Genomic DNA, 18,593 nt, shown 5'->3' on the forward strand with positions numbered 1-18,593 from the left:
CTGGTTCTCAGGATGCTTAATTACGGTGCAAACTGTGCTGGCGTTATTTACCGTGAACTTCTTAAAGAAAAAAGCAAATAAACATCGTAAATCGCGATTTCACAACCCCAAAATATGAAGATGAAGAATATGAGGACCAACATGAAGGTAGATGCGCAGTTATGAGGCAATCGACACTTGCTAAAAGTTAGATTAACGCTGGATGAGTTCTGTGAGCGCATTTTGCAAAAATAGAGCGCCTGCAAAAGTTCTGTAAAACATCGGAACATATTTATCAGATTATAGGAGCTACATTTCTGTTATTAAATGACAAAAAACGCGAAAAAGCCTTCCATCGCTATTATTTGGAATCTCAAAGGACCTCCATTAAAGGGATTCGAGCCCAAAACCCTTCATTGCAACATGGCTTGAATCAGACCATCTTCAACCCACATCATGGAGGTCTGAGCAAAGGAGGAAAGAAAAACCGATCCCAGGCCAGTGTGGATGGACACTTCTATTTTAAGGTAAATAAATACTCATCTCAAGGCCTATATACTATATATAAATACATATAAATTATATATTAGTAATTGTTACTGCTGTGTTGTGAGTTATTGCATTTAATGTAGCAAATTTTGAATGGTAACGTAATGTAAATCAAAATAATATAAAAAGGTAAGTGGGCCTTACACAGCTGGTCTGATTTCATTGTTTTTAATTTATTTCCCATTAATTGACAGTTTCTTTGTACGTATATATTTGCATATCTCGTTTTTGTTGTTGTTGTTGACTCGTATAAAAACAAACAACCTAATTAGGCTCATTTGTTTAAAAAAAAGTCCAAATGTTAAGGGTTCATTCAGGGTCTGGCTGAGATTAGCTCCGGCACCCCAGAAGGTAAGTGGAAGGGAAAATGAATGAAGGATTTAATTAGGAGGACTTGTCATACTTTTACACTAAGTATATTAATACTTTTATTTACTTATTTATTTTTTAAACAAGCTAAAAGTGTATCAAGTCACCACTCAGATTACTGTTGTTGTTGTTGTTGTGTACACTAAATTTAAAGTCCTTTTCGTCGTCATTTGTGGACGGATTGTTTTGAAAGTTGTTAGCTCTAAAGCGTGGGTCAATATCTAATAATCCCTGGAACCCGATTATTGATTTATCGTATCAGGATTGATTAATTTACTGCAGAATTATGATCCAAGTCATGACCAGATTTCTGTAAATTAGAAATTTGCCAATACCAGGCATAAATATGCTCTTTTTCCAATATGCTTCTTGACTAGAAGGAAAAAAAGGCCTGTTGCTTTTTTTTTTCGTCGATTAGCGTTCCTAAAATAAAATCTTTCATCAGATTGGGTGCGCTGGGATTTTTGCCGCCAGCGGCGAGCGTTATGTAACAGCGTAAAAGAAGCTTAATGATGAAAGGAGGTCAAATAAAACCCACGTTGCATCAAGTTGTTCACTTAATCGCACTGCCTTTAACATTTAAGCGGGGAAAATACTTTTATAATGAATTTAGAGGCAAATTCTCTGCTTCAAATGAGATGTCGTTCTTATAATGTCCACAAGAGGGCAGCAAGACAACAATAAAGGACTTGTCCTTGTCGAAAAAGTCTCAGACTTTTTATTAATGAGACTGAAAAGCCCCCCAAAAAATACTTAAAAGTCACTTTTTGTAAATTTTGTAGTATTTTTTTTTGTCAGGTTTGAAGGGACAAATGTGACTGCGTGTTAGGAATTGAGTAAAATATCAATTACATTCTGGTTTTAAAGCGCCATTGTTAAAAAATACAAGCATTTCTGTATGCACTGTAGAAATTTGATTAGAAAACCCTGACAGCTACCCTATAGAGCATGTCATTTAACACTTCAAAAACCCTTCCCCAGATTGTAAAATGAAGAAAAACAGCTACCGTATTTTCACGACTATAAGGCGCACCGCATTATAAGGCGCACCCTCAATGCATGACATTTTTTTCCATACATAAGGCGCACTGTCTATTTTGGAGAAAATTTAATACTTTTAAGTGCGCCTTATAGTGGTGAAAATAGGGTAATTGCTATTGACTTCCAGGTATGAAGTACTCACTACTACACAGTCACCTCTAGAGCCAGCCATTGTTGATCTTTTGGATTTTTTTGCATAAAATCTTGCAGTGGGGGAGGAGCTATATGATGGAAGATTTTGTAAACTAAGATGACAACTGCATATTTAACAGTATTGAGTATTCAGTTCAGGCGTTTGTGTTTCTTTAATATTCTACAGTGGTGCTTTTTCGTTTTTGGTTGTCTGTTTTTTTTTCCATATATAAGGCGCACTGGATTATAAGGCGCACTGTCTATTTTGGAGAAAATTGAAGACTTTTCAGTGCGCCTTATAGTCGTGAAAATACGGTAATTGTAACTGCGCTAAAGTTAGTTGGTGCCCAATCATAACATGTCTAGAGTCATTTCAGTAGCAATTATGAGTTTGTCACTTCAACTTGTGTGTTGTGGTGTTGTGACATCAGCTCAATTAACAATTCGCTATAATTAGTCGAGGATTTTATACATGGAACACGTGTCTGCCTTCATTTCGCCGAGACCTTTTAAGATCTCGCACAAACGTGTTGCAGATTAGCCAGGCTGATTTATTGGATGTAAAATGTTAATAAAGCGATGAGCCGCTCATGAATTGTTAATTAAGGCCGCGAAATGGGCTGGGCGGCGAAAATGTTAACGAGGTGAGACCATGGCGGCGGCGTCTGGACGGGACCATTTTCAAAGACGCAAGATGAGCTCCGGCGGGCTATAAAAAGCCGAGTCGGCTTTATTTGGGCGCCGAGTCGTAAAAATGAACGGGATTGGACGAGAGAGGGTCGTTTGTCGTCATTATTTTTGGGGAATAAAATATTTAAGATGGCTTGCTAGTGAAACAGGGTCGCCGGTCAAATGGTGACGGAAAGTTTATTGTTGAAATCAGCTCTCAAAATTATATTCATGAGAGACAGATTAATATCTAAGTACTGTTTAATATCCAAGTACTGTTTAATATCTGAGTACTGTTTAATATCTGAGTACTGTTTAATATCCAAGTACTGTTTAATATCCGAGTACTGTTTAATATCTGAGTACTGTTTCATATCTAAGTACTGTTTAATATCTAAGTAGTGTTTAATATCCAAGTACTGTTTAATATCTGAGTACTGTTTCACATCTGAGTACTGTTTCATATCGAAGTACTGTTTAATATATAAGTACTGTTTAATAACTAAGTACTGTTTAATAACTAAGTACTGTTTAATAACTAAGTACTGTTTAATAACTAAGTACTGTTTAATAACTAAGTACTGTTTAATAACTAAGTACTGTTTAATAACTAAGTACTGTTTAATAACTAAGTACTGTTTAATATCTAAGTAGTGTTTAATATCCAAGTACTGTTTAATAACTAAGTACCGTTTACTGTTTAATATCTAAGTACTGTTTAATATCTAAGTACTGTTTAATATCTAAGTACTGTTTAATAACTAAGTACTGTTTGATATCAAAGTACTGTTTGATATCAAAGTACTGTTTGATATCAAAGTACTTTTTAATATCTAAGTATTGTTTAACATTAAAATTTCATATGTAGAGGCTTTCTTACGTAGAAGTATGACTTTATAGTACATATTCAAAGTAACTTTTCCATTGAGTTGGCAAAAGTTGGAAAGAACACTTGAATCAGGGCTAACTTTTCATTTATGAAAGAGTTAGAAAACGACTTGAAATAAAAAATTAATAAATAAAGGTTAAAAGCTTTACAAATGCGTCGGCATCTAAGAGTCAACTCAGGGTTTCTTCTTTCTTTTTTTTTCTCTTTCTTTCTTGTGTCTTCACACTTTTGGACACAATAGCGCAGATGGAGACGTGTCGGCTTTGAAAGGACAAACTTTCCGACGAGCTTACATCACCACCACAACGTGATTCATTCACGTCTTTGCCGTAATCATGACTGATTGTGTGCGTTTTTTAAAAGCAGGGAATTTGAAAAGGTCACTTTTGAGGGAAAAAATATAATATAATGAATATAACTTTGAGAGCTGGTTTCAACAGTATTTAGATACTAAACAGTACTTAGATATTAAACAGTACTTAGATATTAAACAGTATTACTTAGATATTAAGCAGTACTTAGATATTAAACAGTACTTGATATTAAACAGTACTTAGATAATAAACACTACTTAGATATTCAACACTACTTAGATATTAAACAGTACATCGATATTAGACAGTACTTAGATATTAAATATTACTTAGATATTAATCAGTACTTAGATATGAAACAGTACTTAGATATTAGACAGTACTTAGATATTAAACAGTACTTAGATATTAAACTACTCAGATATTAAACAGTACTTTGATTAAACTACTCGGACATTAAACAGTACTTGGATATTAAACAGTACTTTGATTAAACTACTCGGACATTAAACAGTACTTGGATATTAAACAGTACTTACATATTAAACTCTCTTAGATATTAAATTTGAAAAAAAACTGATATTTTTTTTACTTCTTTCCTCTCATTAATAAATAGAAACTTTTTTTTTAGTTTTTAATGTTTTTTTAAATGAGGAAAGAAAAACTGTCATTCAGAAAGTGTCTTTTTCAGGTTTATTCCAATTTTTGCTTGAATCCTATTCTATTTCCCAACATGTCAACATTTTGACAGCAATCCTCCCCCAAAAAACTGCAATGACAGCTTTTCAGTCAGGTCCATTTTTTGGTGTAAAATATTCTCTTTTTCCACCTGTGTGTGTGTGTGTGTGTGGAATCTTGCCTTTTTGACCACAATCCAATGCTAACACCATCTCAAAAGTTTATTTTTGACTTTCTGTCAGTAGATTTTGCTTCCCCACGGGTTCCGTCAGCAAATAAGTGCACTTTGAAACATCCCCGGCGTTTTGTTTAAGGGTTTGTTTACAGCGCCTCGGGCACGCCAACGTTCAATTTGATCTTCGCCGAGGCAAAAAAGGCCAAATTAGTCTTACGTCACGGCGCGTGCGTTGATATTGAAATGGCTTGAAGTGGTGAATTGGGTTTTGCTAGACAGAAATCTTGACCGCTGAACACATCTGTTCTCTTCTCTCTTCCAATTCCATTTGACTGCATTTCACTGATTGGATTAGCGGTTAGCGCATGGAGCTCACAGATGTGAAGTCTTTGTTTCTCATCTCAGCTTCAACTCAATGTTTTTTCCTAATTAATTTCAAAGCATGAAAAAAATTAAGTTGATTCTTAGTTCCTTTTCTCTGTGAACAATGTGCCAGCATTCCCGAGGCGTATTTTGCCAAATCATTTCTTGAAAAGAAGATTAAAAAATAGGAGAAATATACTTGTATTATAAGATCTGTTCTATCGATCTTTGTATTGATCCACGTATCAATCGACATATCTCATCTATCTATGTACATATAACTTGTACATGTTTACTAATCTATATGCCTAACTATGTATTTATGTACCTATCTATAGATATCTTTCTACCTATCTCTGTATTTAAGTATGTATATGTACATAACTATCTGTTTATCTACATAACGATTTATGTATCCCTACACTATCTACCTATCTAGAAATCTACATGTCAGTATGTAGTATCGAGTATGTATATCTACATAACTACCTACCAAGTATTCCAACATAATTATATATACTTATCTACATGCCTATCAAGTATTTCAACATAATTATCTATGCTTATCTACATAACTATTTATGTACATCTACAGTACTACCTACCCATATCGTTATTATGTATATTACATTACTATCTATCGATATACATCTATGTATTTCTACATAATTGTCTACTACATAACTATTTATGTATATCTTCATAACTCCCTACCTATATCCCTATGTTTTTACACTATAATCTATGCAATGTATATCTACATAACTATCTACCTAAGTACCTATGTATTTCTACATACTTATCTATGTATTTCTACATACTTATCTATGTATTTCTACATACTTATCTATGTATTTCTACATACTTAGCTATGTATTTCTACACGCTTTAAGTATTTCTACATACTTATCTATGCTTATCTACATACTTATCGATGCTTCTCTACATACTTATCTATGCTTATCTACATACTTATCTATAATTTTGTCTACTTAACTATCGATGATGTGTGTATATCTTCATAACTATCTACCAAGTATGTATATCAACATAACTCTCTTAGGCAACATAACCATCTACTTATATATACTTGCATAAACGGCCCCATTTTTGCCCGCTGTTGGGCTGGAATGCATTTCTCTGCAAGCATGAGGAACAATATTGGCGAGGCGAGACCCCCCTCTATTGAGTTAACGCTTCCTTCGGATTCCTTTTGGTTGGGCTCGCACGCCACCGCCTCCTCTTGTTGTCTTTGGCGCGTTTTGCGCGGGCGCGCACACACACGGGGCGACCCTCGGCGGCGTCCGCCACCAAACATTGACTGATGGCTGGATTTGATTCCTGCCAGGGAGCTTTTGTTTTCCCGGTCCCCCTCCTCGGCGCAGTTGGAAAACAAAATAATTGACTGACTGTTTAGCGGCCAGCTGGCACTTTTAGCGCCCAAAGAAACGCCATTTTTGTCTAGTCCATAATCAAATTGTAAGTAGTCAACATCATCAATAAGGAGTCAATTTAGATTGGTCATCCACTTGGATTGGTCCTCCACTTGGATTGGTCGTCCACTTGGATTGGTCGTCCACTTGGATTGGTCGTCCACTTGGATTGGTTGTCCACTTGGATTGGTCGTCCGGGTGGATTGGTCGTCCGGGTGGATTGGCCGTCCAGGTGGATTGGTCGTCCGCTTGGATTGGTCGTCCGCTTGGATTGGTCGTCCAGGTGTATTGGTCGTCCACTTGGATTGGTCGTCCACTTGGATTGGCCGTCCGGGTGGATTGGCCATCCGGGTGGATTGGTCGTCCGGGTGGATTGGTCGTCCGGGTGGATTGGTCGTCCGGGTGGATTGGTCGTCCGGGTGGATTGGTCGTCCGGGTGGATTGGTCGTCCGGGTGGATAGGTCGTCCGGGTGGATTGGTCGTCCGGGTGGATTGGTCGTCCGGGTGGATTGGTCGTCCGGGTGGATTGGTCGTCCGGGTGGACTGGTCGTCGGGTGGACTGGTCGTCCGGGTGGATTGGTCGTCCGGGTGGATTGGTCGTCCGGGTGGATTGGTCGTCCGGGTGGATTGGTCGTCCGGGTGGACTGGTCATCGGGTGGACTGGTCGTCCACTTTGATTGGTCGCCCAACATGAATAATTCTTTTACTATTTTGTTTTGACGTGATTTTATGGATTTAAACGGTAAAGCTTACACACACCTTCACCTAGAGTGATGGATATCCTTTCCTGTTGTGCAGCCAAGGCATGCGTCAGTCATCCTCCCCCCTCCGACCCCCGACGGCAAGCAGCATCGTTTGCATATCAATAAAGTCCTCCACGCGTTGGCATCCCATTCTCTTTTCAGCCACGGCACGCCGTTACAGGCTCGGTCAACTGCGGGTCAAATGAAAATGTCAGCGCCACGGGATAATCCCAGCCGCAAAAATCCCCCCCCATCAGACGCTCAGACTCCTTCGTCAACACGACGAGGGCGACTTAACGTTTGACAGGCGGGGCTCAAGCGCCGACCTTACACGCGGCTACCAGTTAAGATTTACCTTTTCGTTTAAAAGTCAGGCACCGTCTGACGTAAATCACCCCCCCCCCCTTTGGCAGAAAGCCGTCATTCGATTGGCCGTCAATGAGTTAAACCAGCGCCGTGTTCAGAATTGAGGACGTGCAAAATTAATGTCGTCCGGGATTTTGGTATTTTTGAATAAAGTAGTCAGAAGAACCTGTTTTAATTAAAAAATGAATCTTTTAAGTCTTTATAGCCCCATTTTTGAGAGAAATGCTCTATTGTTAATTACAACGACACTTGAATTACAACCTGATTCCCCCTAGTGGACAGGTAATGCAAGGACACTTTACATATTTGGCTAACATAATCAGTGATTTGACTTGTAGTTTAGCATCTGTACAATAATATTGTATTTTATTCATCCACCATTGGGAAAATGGCACTGCAACATAGACAATAAATAAATACATCAATATTCAAATCAATAATAATGATATAAATCAGTTTTAGGGCGTGTTTTGCATATAAATGGCACTAAATAACTTCAAATTCCACCAATGAAAATCAAGTCCTTGCGACTTTTGGTTCAAAAAGTCGGCAACAATCTCAAAATAACCGAAAAACATTCCTTCGGATGATTGGTCGGAGAGGATGAAAGGATTTTGAAGACGCTACTTTAGCGTCTTAGCCTCACCCCAGTGGTCCAGAGTCAAAGCCCTCTCGTCTCCGTGGTAACCAACGGCAACACGTATAAGCTACCCAGCTTCTCGGCAATATCCATCATTTTCATGGCCGTTGACGGATCCAAAAATGTTAGCATGAAATAAGACTCAAGTATCGCTGCAGGTGCGTTTTGGGAGTGTTTGGGTTTATTGAAGCCATCCAAGAAAATCATTTGTTACGGAAGCAACAGTCATTGGCGTTTAATATTCGTCCTTGTGGAGGAAACAGATGAAAATATTACAGGTTGTCATTGGAAGGTTTCATTTTGCGCGACGCCCAAATCTGCCTTATTGCCGCTCGCTTCCTCCCCCGCATTGGCCAGGGCGTAATGAGAGCGGATTTCCCCCGAGTGGGGAAGCAGATCCGAGCGGTGCTTTTACAAACTTTATTACAGCCCAGCAATTATTTGCGCCTTTGCTTTCCCATGCATTCCGTAAGGTATACGTCCGATGCGGAAGCCATGTCCGTCCGATGTGGCGTTTCTGCGGCAACCGTGAGTACTGTTGAAAACAGTAGATATTTCGATATTAAACTCTCATGAATATAATTTTGAGAGCTGGTTTCTACAGTACTTTGATATTAAACAGTACTTAGATATTAAACGGTACTTAGATATTAAACAGTATTTAAATATTAAACAGTACTTAGTTGATATTAAACAGTACTTAGATATTAAACAGTACTTAGATATTAAACAGTACTTAGATATTAAACAGTACTTAGATATTAAACAGTACTTAGATATTAAACAGTACTTAGATATTAAACAGTACTTAGATATTAAACAGTATTTAGGTATTAAACAGTATTCAGATATTAAAAAGTACTTAGATATTAAACAGTACTTAGATATTAAACAGTACTTAGATATTAAACAGTACTTAGATATTAAACAGTACTTAGATATTAAACAGTACTTAGATATTAAACAGGACTTAGTTGATATTAAACAGTACTTAGATATTAAACACTACTTAGATATTAAACAGTACTTAGATATTAAACAGTATTTAGGTATTAAACAGTATTTAGATATTAAACAGTATTTAGATATTAAAAAGTACTTAGATATTAAACAGTAACTAGATATTAAACAGTAACTAGATATTAAAGAGTACTTGGATATTAAAGAGTACTTGGATATCAAACAGTACTTGGATATCAAACAGTACTTGGATATTAAACAGTACTTGGATATTAAACAGTACTTGGATATCAAACAGTACTTGGATATTAAACAGTACTTGGATATTAAACAGTACACTTAGATATTAAATTCTCTCTCTTAGATATTAAACTCTGTCACGAATACAATTTTGAGAGCTGTTTTTCAACAGTAAACTCTCTGTCACCCAATAATTGAAACTTTCAATTTCCTAAATATTCTCTGATATCCTTTCTCTTTATTCAGCTTCAATTCTTAGACTAGATTCAGCTCCACAGCCTCCACAGTAATACTTCTTCCTCCTCCGCCTCCTCTGAGGAATTGCATTATAATACAAAATAACGTGTGGCAGGAATCCAGCTGGGGCAAAATGTTTTATTGAATTTCCCAGGTAACCCGTGAGCAAAAGGTGGCGTTTACACCACTTCTTATTTCAAAGTGTGACGATAGAAAAAAAAAGAAGAAATGGGCGAAAATAAGCCAACCTGGAGATGCCTGAGGCTGATAGATATCTTTGCAGCTCAACTTAAAGCATCACGCCGCAGGAAATGGCCTAGATTCCGTCACCATTTTAGAACCAATGAGATTACTGCTAAGCTGTGGCGTACTTAGCATGGAATTTAGCAAAAAAAATACAAAAAATCCACCTTTTTTGGGGCTTTTTAAGTGAATTCTTGATTCTTGTAAACAGATTTGGTGTCCATAAGAACAACAACAACAACAATGTGAGTGATATTTCTTTAAATCCTGCATTAATGGTGTTTTTTTGGAGTTTTAAAGCATGTAAAAGCTGACTTTCTCATTTACGTGGGGACCCAATTCAAAGCTTCTTCTCCAAACTCCCCGCCGTGCAACCTGTTGTTACCACGGTAACCGCGTCAGGCAATCCGAGTTAAGGCGCCCTCTCCTCCTCCTCCTCCTCCGATAGGCGACGAGTCCTTGGACACCACGGTGTTCTTTGACAAAAAAACCTGCACGTTTTGAAAAGATGAAGGCGATTGAATAGGCTTTTTTTTTTGCCCGAGTTTGTGGCGGTGTGATGCGTCTCCGCCCCCTGTGGGAAATGAAGAGACTAGAATGGATGGAGATAATTATTTCCTCCAATTTTGTGAACTAGGCTGGCTTTCCCCCATCTGGGCTTGACCTTCCCAGCCACCCGAGGGACTCGTATTTGCGTCTGCGTCTCTTGAAATATTCATTGCCAGACACAATAATGACCACCAAAGGACGTGTAGCATTGTCAATGGTAGAGAAACGTAATCACGCAATGCTGGATTTTTACAATGCAAATGAGTTGGATGTCTATCATTGTCAATGGCGGTGAAAAAGTTAAGGGATACAAGCAAACAATCATCCTGTGTATTACATTGTAAATATATATTTTAAAATTCATGTAGTATATAATATATTTAGTACTATACAGTATATTTATATTACACTAGTGAAACCAACTTTGCAAAACATGTGTATGTATACATTGATACATATATATGTATGTGTATATACTATACTACATATAGATGTATACATTGATATATGTGTGTATATATACACTACATATACATGTATATATTGATACATATGTATGTGTATATATATACTACATAGATATGTATACATTGATACATAGATGTGTGTGTATGTGTATGTACTACATATATATGCATACATTGATACATATATATGTATTTGTGTATGTATACTAGATATATGTTTACATTGATACATGTGTTTGTATATATTTATACATATACATGTATCTATGTATATATGTATGTGTGTATATGTCTATATGTGTGTACATGTGTGTACATGTGTGTACATGTGTGTACATGTGTGTACAGGTGTGTACAGGTGTGTACAGGTGTGTACAGGTGTGTACAGTTGTGTACAGTTGTGTACAGTTGTGTACAGTTGTGTACAGTTGTGTACAGTTGTGTACAGTTGTGTACAGTTGTGTACAGTTGTGTACAGTTGTGTACAGTTGTGTACAGTTGTGTACAGTTGTGTACAGTTGTGTACAGTTGTGTACAGTTGTGTACAGTTGTGTACAGTTGTGTACAGTTGTGTACATGCGTGTACAGTTGTGTACAGTTGTGTACATGCGTGTACATGCGTGTACATGCGTGTACATGCGTGTACATGCGTGTACATGCGTGTACATGCGTGTACATGCGTGTACATGTCTGTACATGTCTGTACATGTCTGTACATGTGTGTATATGTGTGTATATGTGTGTATATATTTATATTTATATGTATATGTACATGTTTAGTCAAGATAACTTTATTTGTCAGATTGGACTTTTTTTTAATACAAGTTTATTGACAAGAACCAAATATTTCAACTTAATTAGTACTCAACCTAATTGTGTGTTGGCTGACTGAATGGCAAACAAAATAGTTTTGTATGTCTGTAATATTGGAAAGCTTTGTTCCAATTAGGAGAAAAACAAACATTTGGAGGAGCTATTTTCCCCTTTTCAAGATCTTTTTGAGGTATTGGATCTCACCACAAAATCATGGAATTGACTCCCATGCAAAAATATGCGATTGAGACATCCCCAGCGACCAGTCCGCCCAACTCCGCTTGTCAAGCAAGCAGCTGCCCGGATTGAAATCTGGCGGGGTGATCCATCTTTGGCCATACAAAGACAGACAAAGAACCTGCCTGCCTGTCAAAACGTCAATTTCATCCTTTTGGCATCCACCTAAAGCGGGTTGTCCAAACTTTTGCCACCAAGGAATGCTTTCAGGATAAATCCATCTTGAAATCCTTTCGTTAAAAAGAGGATTTGAAAGAATATTTCATCATTTTTTGTTTCAAAACGTGGAAAAAATGCATTATCAAGAGTCAACAAAAGACAGTATACAATTATTAATCACTTTACTGTCATTATTTATGTGTTTATTATATGAAATTAACTTTTTAGAAGAAGGAAAAAATCTCCAGTACTGTAGAAAAGATAGTTTTTAATCATTTTTGGCTCGATTTACTTTTGTGAAACAAAAATATAGACATTTTGATTGGAAGCAAATTGTCAAAAACGCATAGCAGTACATAAGTTCATCTCATTGGTCCAATGTGATAACATTTCTCGGGTTATATAACCCAAACCAAGATGAAGAGACTTGCAATTGCATTTTTAAGCTGCAGAATAAAATCCTTTGCCTCAGGTTTTCGGGTTCAAATAAAAGGCAAGAGACTTTTTTTTTTTTTTAATCTAACGAACCTTCCTGGTACTTTTCCAAATCTTCTACATCTCAGTGTGAGAAACACAAGAAAATCATGCTTGTTTTGACAACATAATTACTTCATACATTCATGAAATTGTGATTACAGTAATTCCTCATATATCACGGGTATTAGGTTCCGAGATCTGCCGCGATAGGTCAATTAAATGCGCGTTTTGGCTAACAGAAATTCATATGGAATATGTATATATTTTCAAACAATAAGCCGTGATCAATGGTGGGTGAAACACCCTAAAAGTTTTAGAATTTTGCAGATATATTGTTTAACAAAGATGCCAAAATCAAAGCTTTATTTATACAATCGTACCTATACTTTTGAAATTAATTGGTTCCATAACTTTTATCGTTACTTGAATATTTCGTAAGCAGATGAGTACTTTATATGTAAATTCCGTCATTCGTTCTGAGAGGCTCCAAGAAGTATGTGTATATGTATTTATGTATCTGTATGTTTATATATATGTATATATGTATCTGTATGTGTATATATATGTATATATGTATCTGTATGTGTGTATATATATATATATATATATATATATATGTATGTATGTAGCTGTATGTGTATATAAATGTGTATATGTATCTGTGTGTATATGTATCTGTATGTATGTAGCTGTATGTGTATATCAATGTATATATGTATCTGTATGTGTATATATATCTTCATATTTATATATATATATGAGCATATATATATAAACTTAATTAGTTTTCATCCTTATTGTGTTGGCTGACTAAATCTCAAACAAAATAGTTTTTTTAGGATCATTTTGTGGATATATTTGACAAAGATGCCAAAATTGCAGCTTTATTTATACATTCTTACCTCTACTTGTGAAATTAATTGGTTCCATAACTTTTATCGTTCCTTTGAAAATGTTGTAAGCAAATTAGTACTTTATATGTAAATTCCATCATTCGTTCCAAGTAGAAGTCAATCAATAATGTTACCAGAACAATTTCAAAATAAAATAACGGATGCATTTACATTCAAAGGGATTTTGTAACCTGAAAACTTCGTACCAAGAGACATTCATAAGTAGAGGTATGACTCTACAATCATTTTTTTCGTTGTTGAATCTCTCAAAAATTCAATAAATCCAGTCTAAAATGAACTAAACTCATATCAACTCCTTCCCTTAATCACAATAATGTCATTGCCATTATTATTTTCACATCTTCATAACCCAGTCCTCGCTTAGGGGAAGCCAATCAAATCTTAATTAATACCAAATCCTCTTCACAATCAGTCTTATTGTTTGCCTAATTTCAATCCGATGTTCCCGAACAACCGTTTATTACACATTAAACCAACGCCAACCCATAAATCCTGTCTTCTATTGACGCCGCCGCCTAATTGTTTTCACGTAAACGCCGCAAACAATTACCCAGACTCCCCGAATAAACTTTACGAATAAAGCTCGCCGAGAATAGAACCGGGGGGGAGCCGACGGGGTCGATACGAACGCCGGGGGCTCATCGGTGTTCACATCCTGGTACCCTGATCACTTTTTGCTTCTGGTCGACTGCTCGCCGTAATCATCAGGTGCGAAGAAATCTCATTACGCCGGGTCCCGATCCTCCCTCGCCGCTCGGGAACTGCGGCGGTGGCGGCGGCTTGCTGTATTAAAACTTGGAAGCAAACATTAACTGGGCATGACTTGTTCCGAGCGTGTTTGGGAAACTGATGAATCTTTGCTCGTTCGGAACGCGCTTGGGGAAAAAGTCACCCGCAAAATACTTTGACGTGGATTTGGATGTCCGCTTGGGTGCTTTTATTGACTTTGTTTCAATCGTATTGCTCATCTATGGAGCTCTAAATCCAATTCTTTTGGAAAGGAGGATTCGATTTAAAAGATGGCTGCCGGTTGTTAGATGTTGTCTTTGTTTGGTTTATAAAAGTGAACTTGAGAATTGTTTACAGTTCTGATGTGTAAATGCTACTTTTTACAGATGGGAATTAGCATTAGCGTTAGCATTCATGTGGGAGTGTCTTATCTACAGGTGCCAAATCTGGTTTTAGAAAGTAAATCATTAGATTAGATTAGATTAGATTAGATAACTTTATTCATCCGGTAATTGCATTGTCACATTAGCAAGAGGGTGAGAATACAGACACAGAAATATACATTTTATATAATAAATAGATGGGTAATAAATAAGTTAATAAATATGTCAATAAATATATATGAAAAAAATGAAAAATAAAAATACAAATAAATATATATGAATAAATAAAAATTATTAAAATACAAATAAATATGTCTGAATGAATAAAAAAATACAAATACCGATAAATATATCTGAATAAATAAAAATAATAAAAATACAAATAAATATATCTGAATAAATAAAAAAATACAATTAAAACATATACAAATAAATGAAAAAATAAATAAATATATGAATAAATGAATACATGAGCGTGTTGCTGAATTATATGAATAGGTAATCAATAAATATACAATTCATCATTTGAAAAGCAATTTGCAAAAATAATCACTTATCTTTTCAATATATTTAAGATCAAATGAAATTTTTAGCCCTTTAAAAGTCCTTATCAACCTCCCCACGGGCCACACGTTTGACACCCATCCTCAAGGCTTCCTCAATTTAATCCCAAACAAACACTGCCTAGAATCAGCCATTTTTTACAGTTCTTATCTCAATAATTCCTGTTTTTTCTCTCAAAAAGACCCCTTAAACACATCTAAAAATCCAAATCTTGACCTTAAACTTTCATAGGTAAGAGTTTATTCATTCCGACAACCCTCCCCTTCTAGCAAATGAATTCGCTAACAAGTTCAGCTAGCATTTTGAGCCCTCCAGACGTCTGCGAGTGGCCAAAGTAGCACACCACGTTGGCTGGCTCTAATGCTTTCAATCAGGCCTTTCCTCACCTCCCTCGGTCCTCCATTTTTTTTTTTTCTACCAAGCTCCCTTTTGCTCCCCAGCTAAATCCCACAGTGTGGGTGTGTGTGTGTGTATGTTTGCGGTGATGGGAGGGTTGCGACCAAGCGGATTGATTTCCAGTAAGGCCATGTCTGCAGCACTTTCTGTGCGTTCATCCTCCTTTATTGCACTCTAATCTCAAGAGAAAGTGGTGAGCGGGGCTTCTTGACACACTCAAACGTGAGTGGGTAATTTCAGGATTTGGTACGAGTAGCTGCCTCGGTGGGCTCAATTTCTTTTATTGGCTTTTCATGGTTAAAAAAAAATCGGGCTTATTGATGACATCAATGACATTCGTTCATTCATATTTTTTTTTATGTTTATCTGCATTGGGGTTGGGGGTGCTGGAGCCTATCCTAGTGAACTACAGGCAGTGCAGAAAGAGATAAATGGTTATTTGTGGTTAAAACTAAAATCGAGGATCGGTTAACTGATTAGGAATTAATTTTGTTTTTATTGCAGATAATACAAAATATTTTCTTATTTGTTGTACTAAAATTTAAACTAGGAACTGGTTATTAAATGGATAATTTTCTACTTGGAAAGGCGTATATTTTGTAGTAAAAAATATTTGAGCACATTTTAAATGCTTTAAAAAATTATGAAGGATTTTGTTGTTTTTTTTTAGACAAAAGATTATTTCACACTGTTAGAAATGCGTATATTTTGTAGTAAAAAAATATTTGACCACATTTTAAATGCTTTAAAAAATTATAAAGGATTTTGTTGTTATTTTTGTTGTTTTTTTACACCATGGATTATTCCACACTGTTAGAATTGCGTATATTTTGTAGTAAAAAATCTTTCATCAGATTTTAAATGCTTTAAAAAAATATTAAGGATTTTGTTGTTGTTGTTGTTGTTTTTTTTAAGACAATGGATTATTTCCCACTATTAGAAATGCGTATATTTTGTAGTTAAAAATATTTTATCATATTTTAAATGCTTTAAAAAATTATAAAGGATTTTGTTGTTATTTTTGTTGTTTTTTTTAGACCATGGATTATTTCCTACTGTTAGAAATGCGTATATTTTGTAGTAAAAAATATTTAATCACATTTTAAATGCTTTAAATTTTTTAAAATGATTTTGTTGTTATTGTTGTTGTTTTTTTAGACAGTTATACTTCTTTTATAGCCAATTTGAATTACATTTTTTCCTGTAGTCCATGAAAAAAAGTCACATGAACTCTTGTGTAAACCTAACTTGGGGTTAACAGCACAAATGGGGAAAGAGATCGTTATTTTATTTTTTCATTATGGTCTGTCTGTTCCCCTCATTGTCTGTCACTGAGCTAATTGCTAGTCTTTAAGTGACCATAGTGATTTCCCTTCTCAGGTTGCCGCCCCGCTAAGAGTGACGCCACATGAATTCAAACTAGAGCAATTGATTGCCCTCGGCGGGTCCCCAGGAACGTCAACGCCGCTGGCGTTTGGGAGGGGTCGCCTGAAAAGCTTGGAGTGGACACCCGACGTGAACAAAACCAGGTATTTACCCCTTGAAATGTGCTATATGTTCCTCTTTGCGGTGCTTGGACGTTTGGTCGCCGGTCTTTTGGTCGCTGTTGAAACCAGCTCTCAAAATTATATTCATGAGAGAGAGAGTTTAATGTCTAAGTACTGTTTAATATCTAAGTACTGTTTAATATCTAAGTACTGTTTAATATCTAAGTACTGTTGAAAACAGTAGATATTTAGATATTAAACTCATGAATATAATTTTGGGAGCTGGTTTCAACAGTACTTAGATATTAAATGGTACTTGGATATTAAATGGTACTTGGATATTAAATGGTACTCGCATATTAAACGGTACTTAGATATTAAACAGTACTTAGATATTAAACAGTACTTAGATATTAAACAGTACTTCGATATTAAACAGTACTTATATATTAAACAGTACTTAGATATTAAACAGTACTTAGATATTAAACTGTACTTAGATATTAAACAGTACTTAGATATTTATCAGTACTTAGATATTAAACAGTACTTAGATATTAAACTGTACTTAGATATTAAACTGTACTTAGATATTAAACAGTACTTCAATATTAAACAGTACTTAGATATTAAACAATACTTAGATATTAAACAGTACTTAGATATTAAACAGTACTTAGATATTAAACTGTACTTAGATATTAAACTGTACTTAGATATTAAACAGTACTTAGATATTTATCAGTACTTAGATATTAAACAGTACTTAGATATTAAACAGTACTTAGATATTAAACAGTACTTCAATATTAAACAGTACTTCAATTTTAAACAGTACTTAGGTATTAAACAGTACTTAGATATTAAACTCTTTCCCTTATGAATATACTTTTGAGAGCTGTTTTCAACAGTATACTCTCACCATTCGACCGGCGACCAAACGTCCGGTCACGCCTCGTTGCTAGCTGGCTCATAAAATCATTCATCTGCATCCACGCACTGACATTAGCACACGCTGGTGTCACTCACTTCCCGGACCTAATTGATGCCTATTAATCAGCCGACGAGAGGAAATGAGTGACGAGGGGAGTCCGGGTGACATTAACACAAGCCCGCGGACATATTGATGACTGAGAACTTTCCCACCGCATATTAATGGGCCGCATGTTGACAGCACTTACGGCCGCCAACGATACTTGCTTTTTACGGCTCGGCGATTTCGTGTCACTTTGACGTTGGAAAGCGAGAAGCTAAAACTTGTAGCGCCGGTTGTAAAATTTAGGAGCAGTCAGCTGGTTTTTTGGCCATTTTCTTGATATTTTTGGGGAGAAAGACCTTGCAATTGCGTGGCTATTTTGATATATTCCGCTATTCTGCCTTGTGTATTGATTTTCCGAT

At 36.0% G+C, this 18,593-nt stretch overlaps 1 protein-coding gene across 1 annotated transcript in view; it reads left to right on the forward strand.

Annotated features, from left to right (window-relative positions):
- The first annotated feature begins 161 nt into the window (after nucleotides 1-161).
- The window catches only part of LOC144201772 (uncharacterized), a 72,471-nt gene continuing 54,039 nt past the window's right edge, over nucleotides 162-18,593 (forward strand). Inside the window, exons 1-3 of the mRNA XM_077724535.1 lie at nucleotides 162-186; nucleotides 235-506; nucleotides 17,089-17,237. Of these exons, the coding sequence (XP_077580661.1) occupies nucleotides 162-186; nucleotides 235-506; nucleotides 17,089-17,237 (446 nt within the window). The remainder of the gene's footprint in view (nucleotides 187-234; nucleotides 507-17,088; nucleotides 17,238-18,593) is intronic.

Source organism: Stigmatopora nigra, chromosome 9, assembly GCF_051989575.1.
Source record: "Stigmatopora nigra isolate UIUO_SnigA chromosome 9, RoL_Snig_1.1, whole genome shotgun sequence".
In the NCBI taxonomy this organism is placed as follows: domain Eukaryota; kingdom Metazoa; phylum Chordata; class Actinopteri; order Syngnathiformes; family Syngnathidae; genus Stigmatopora; species Stigmatopora nigra.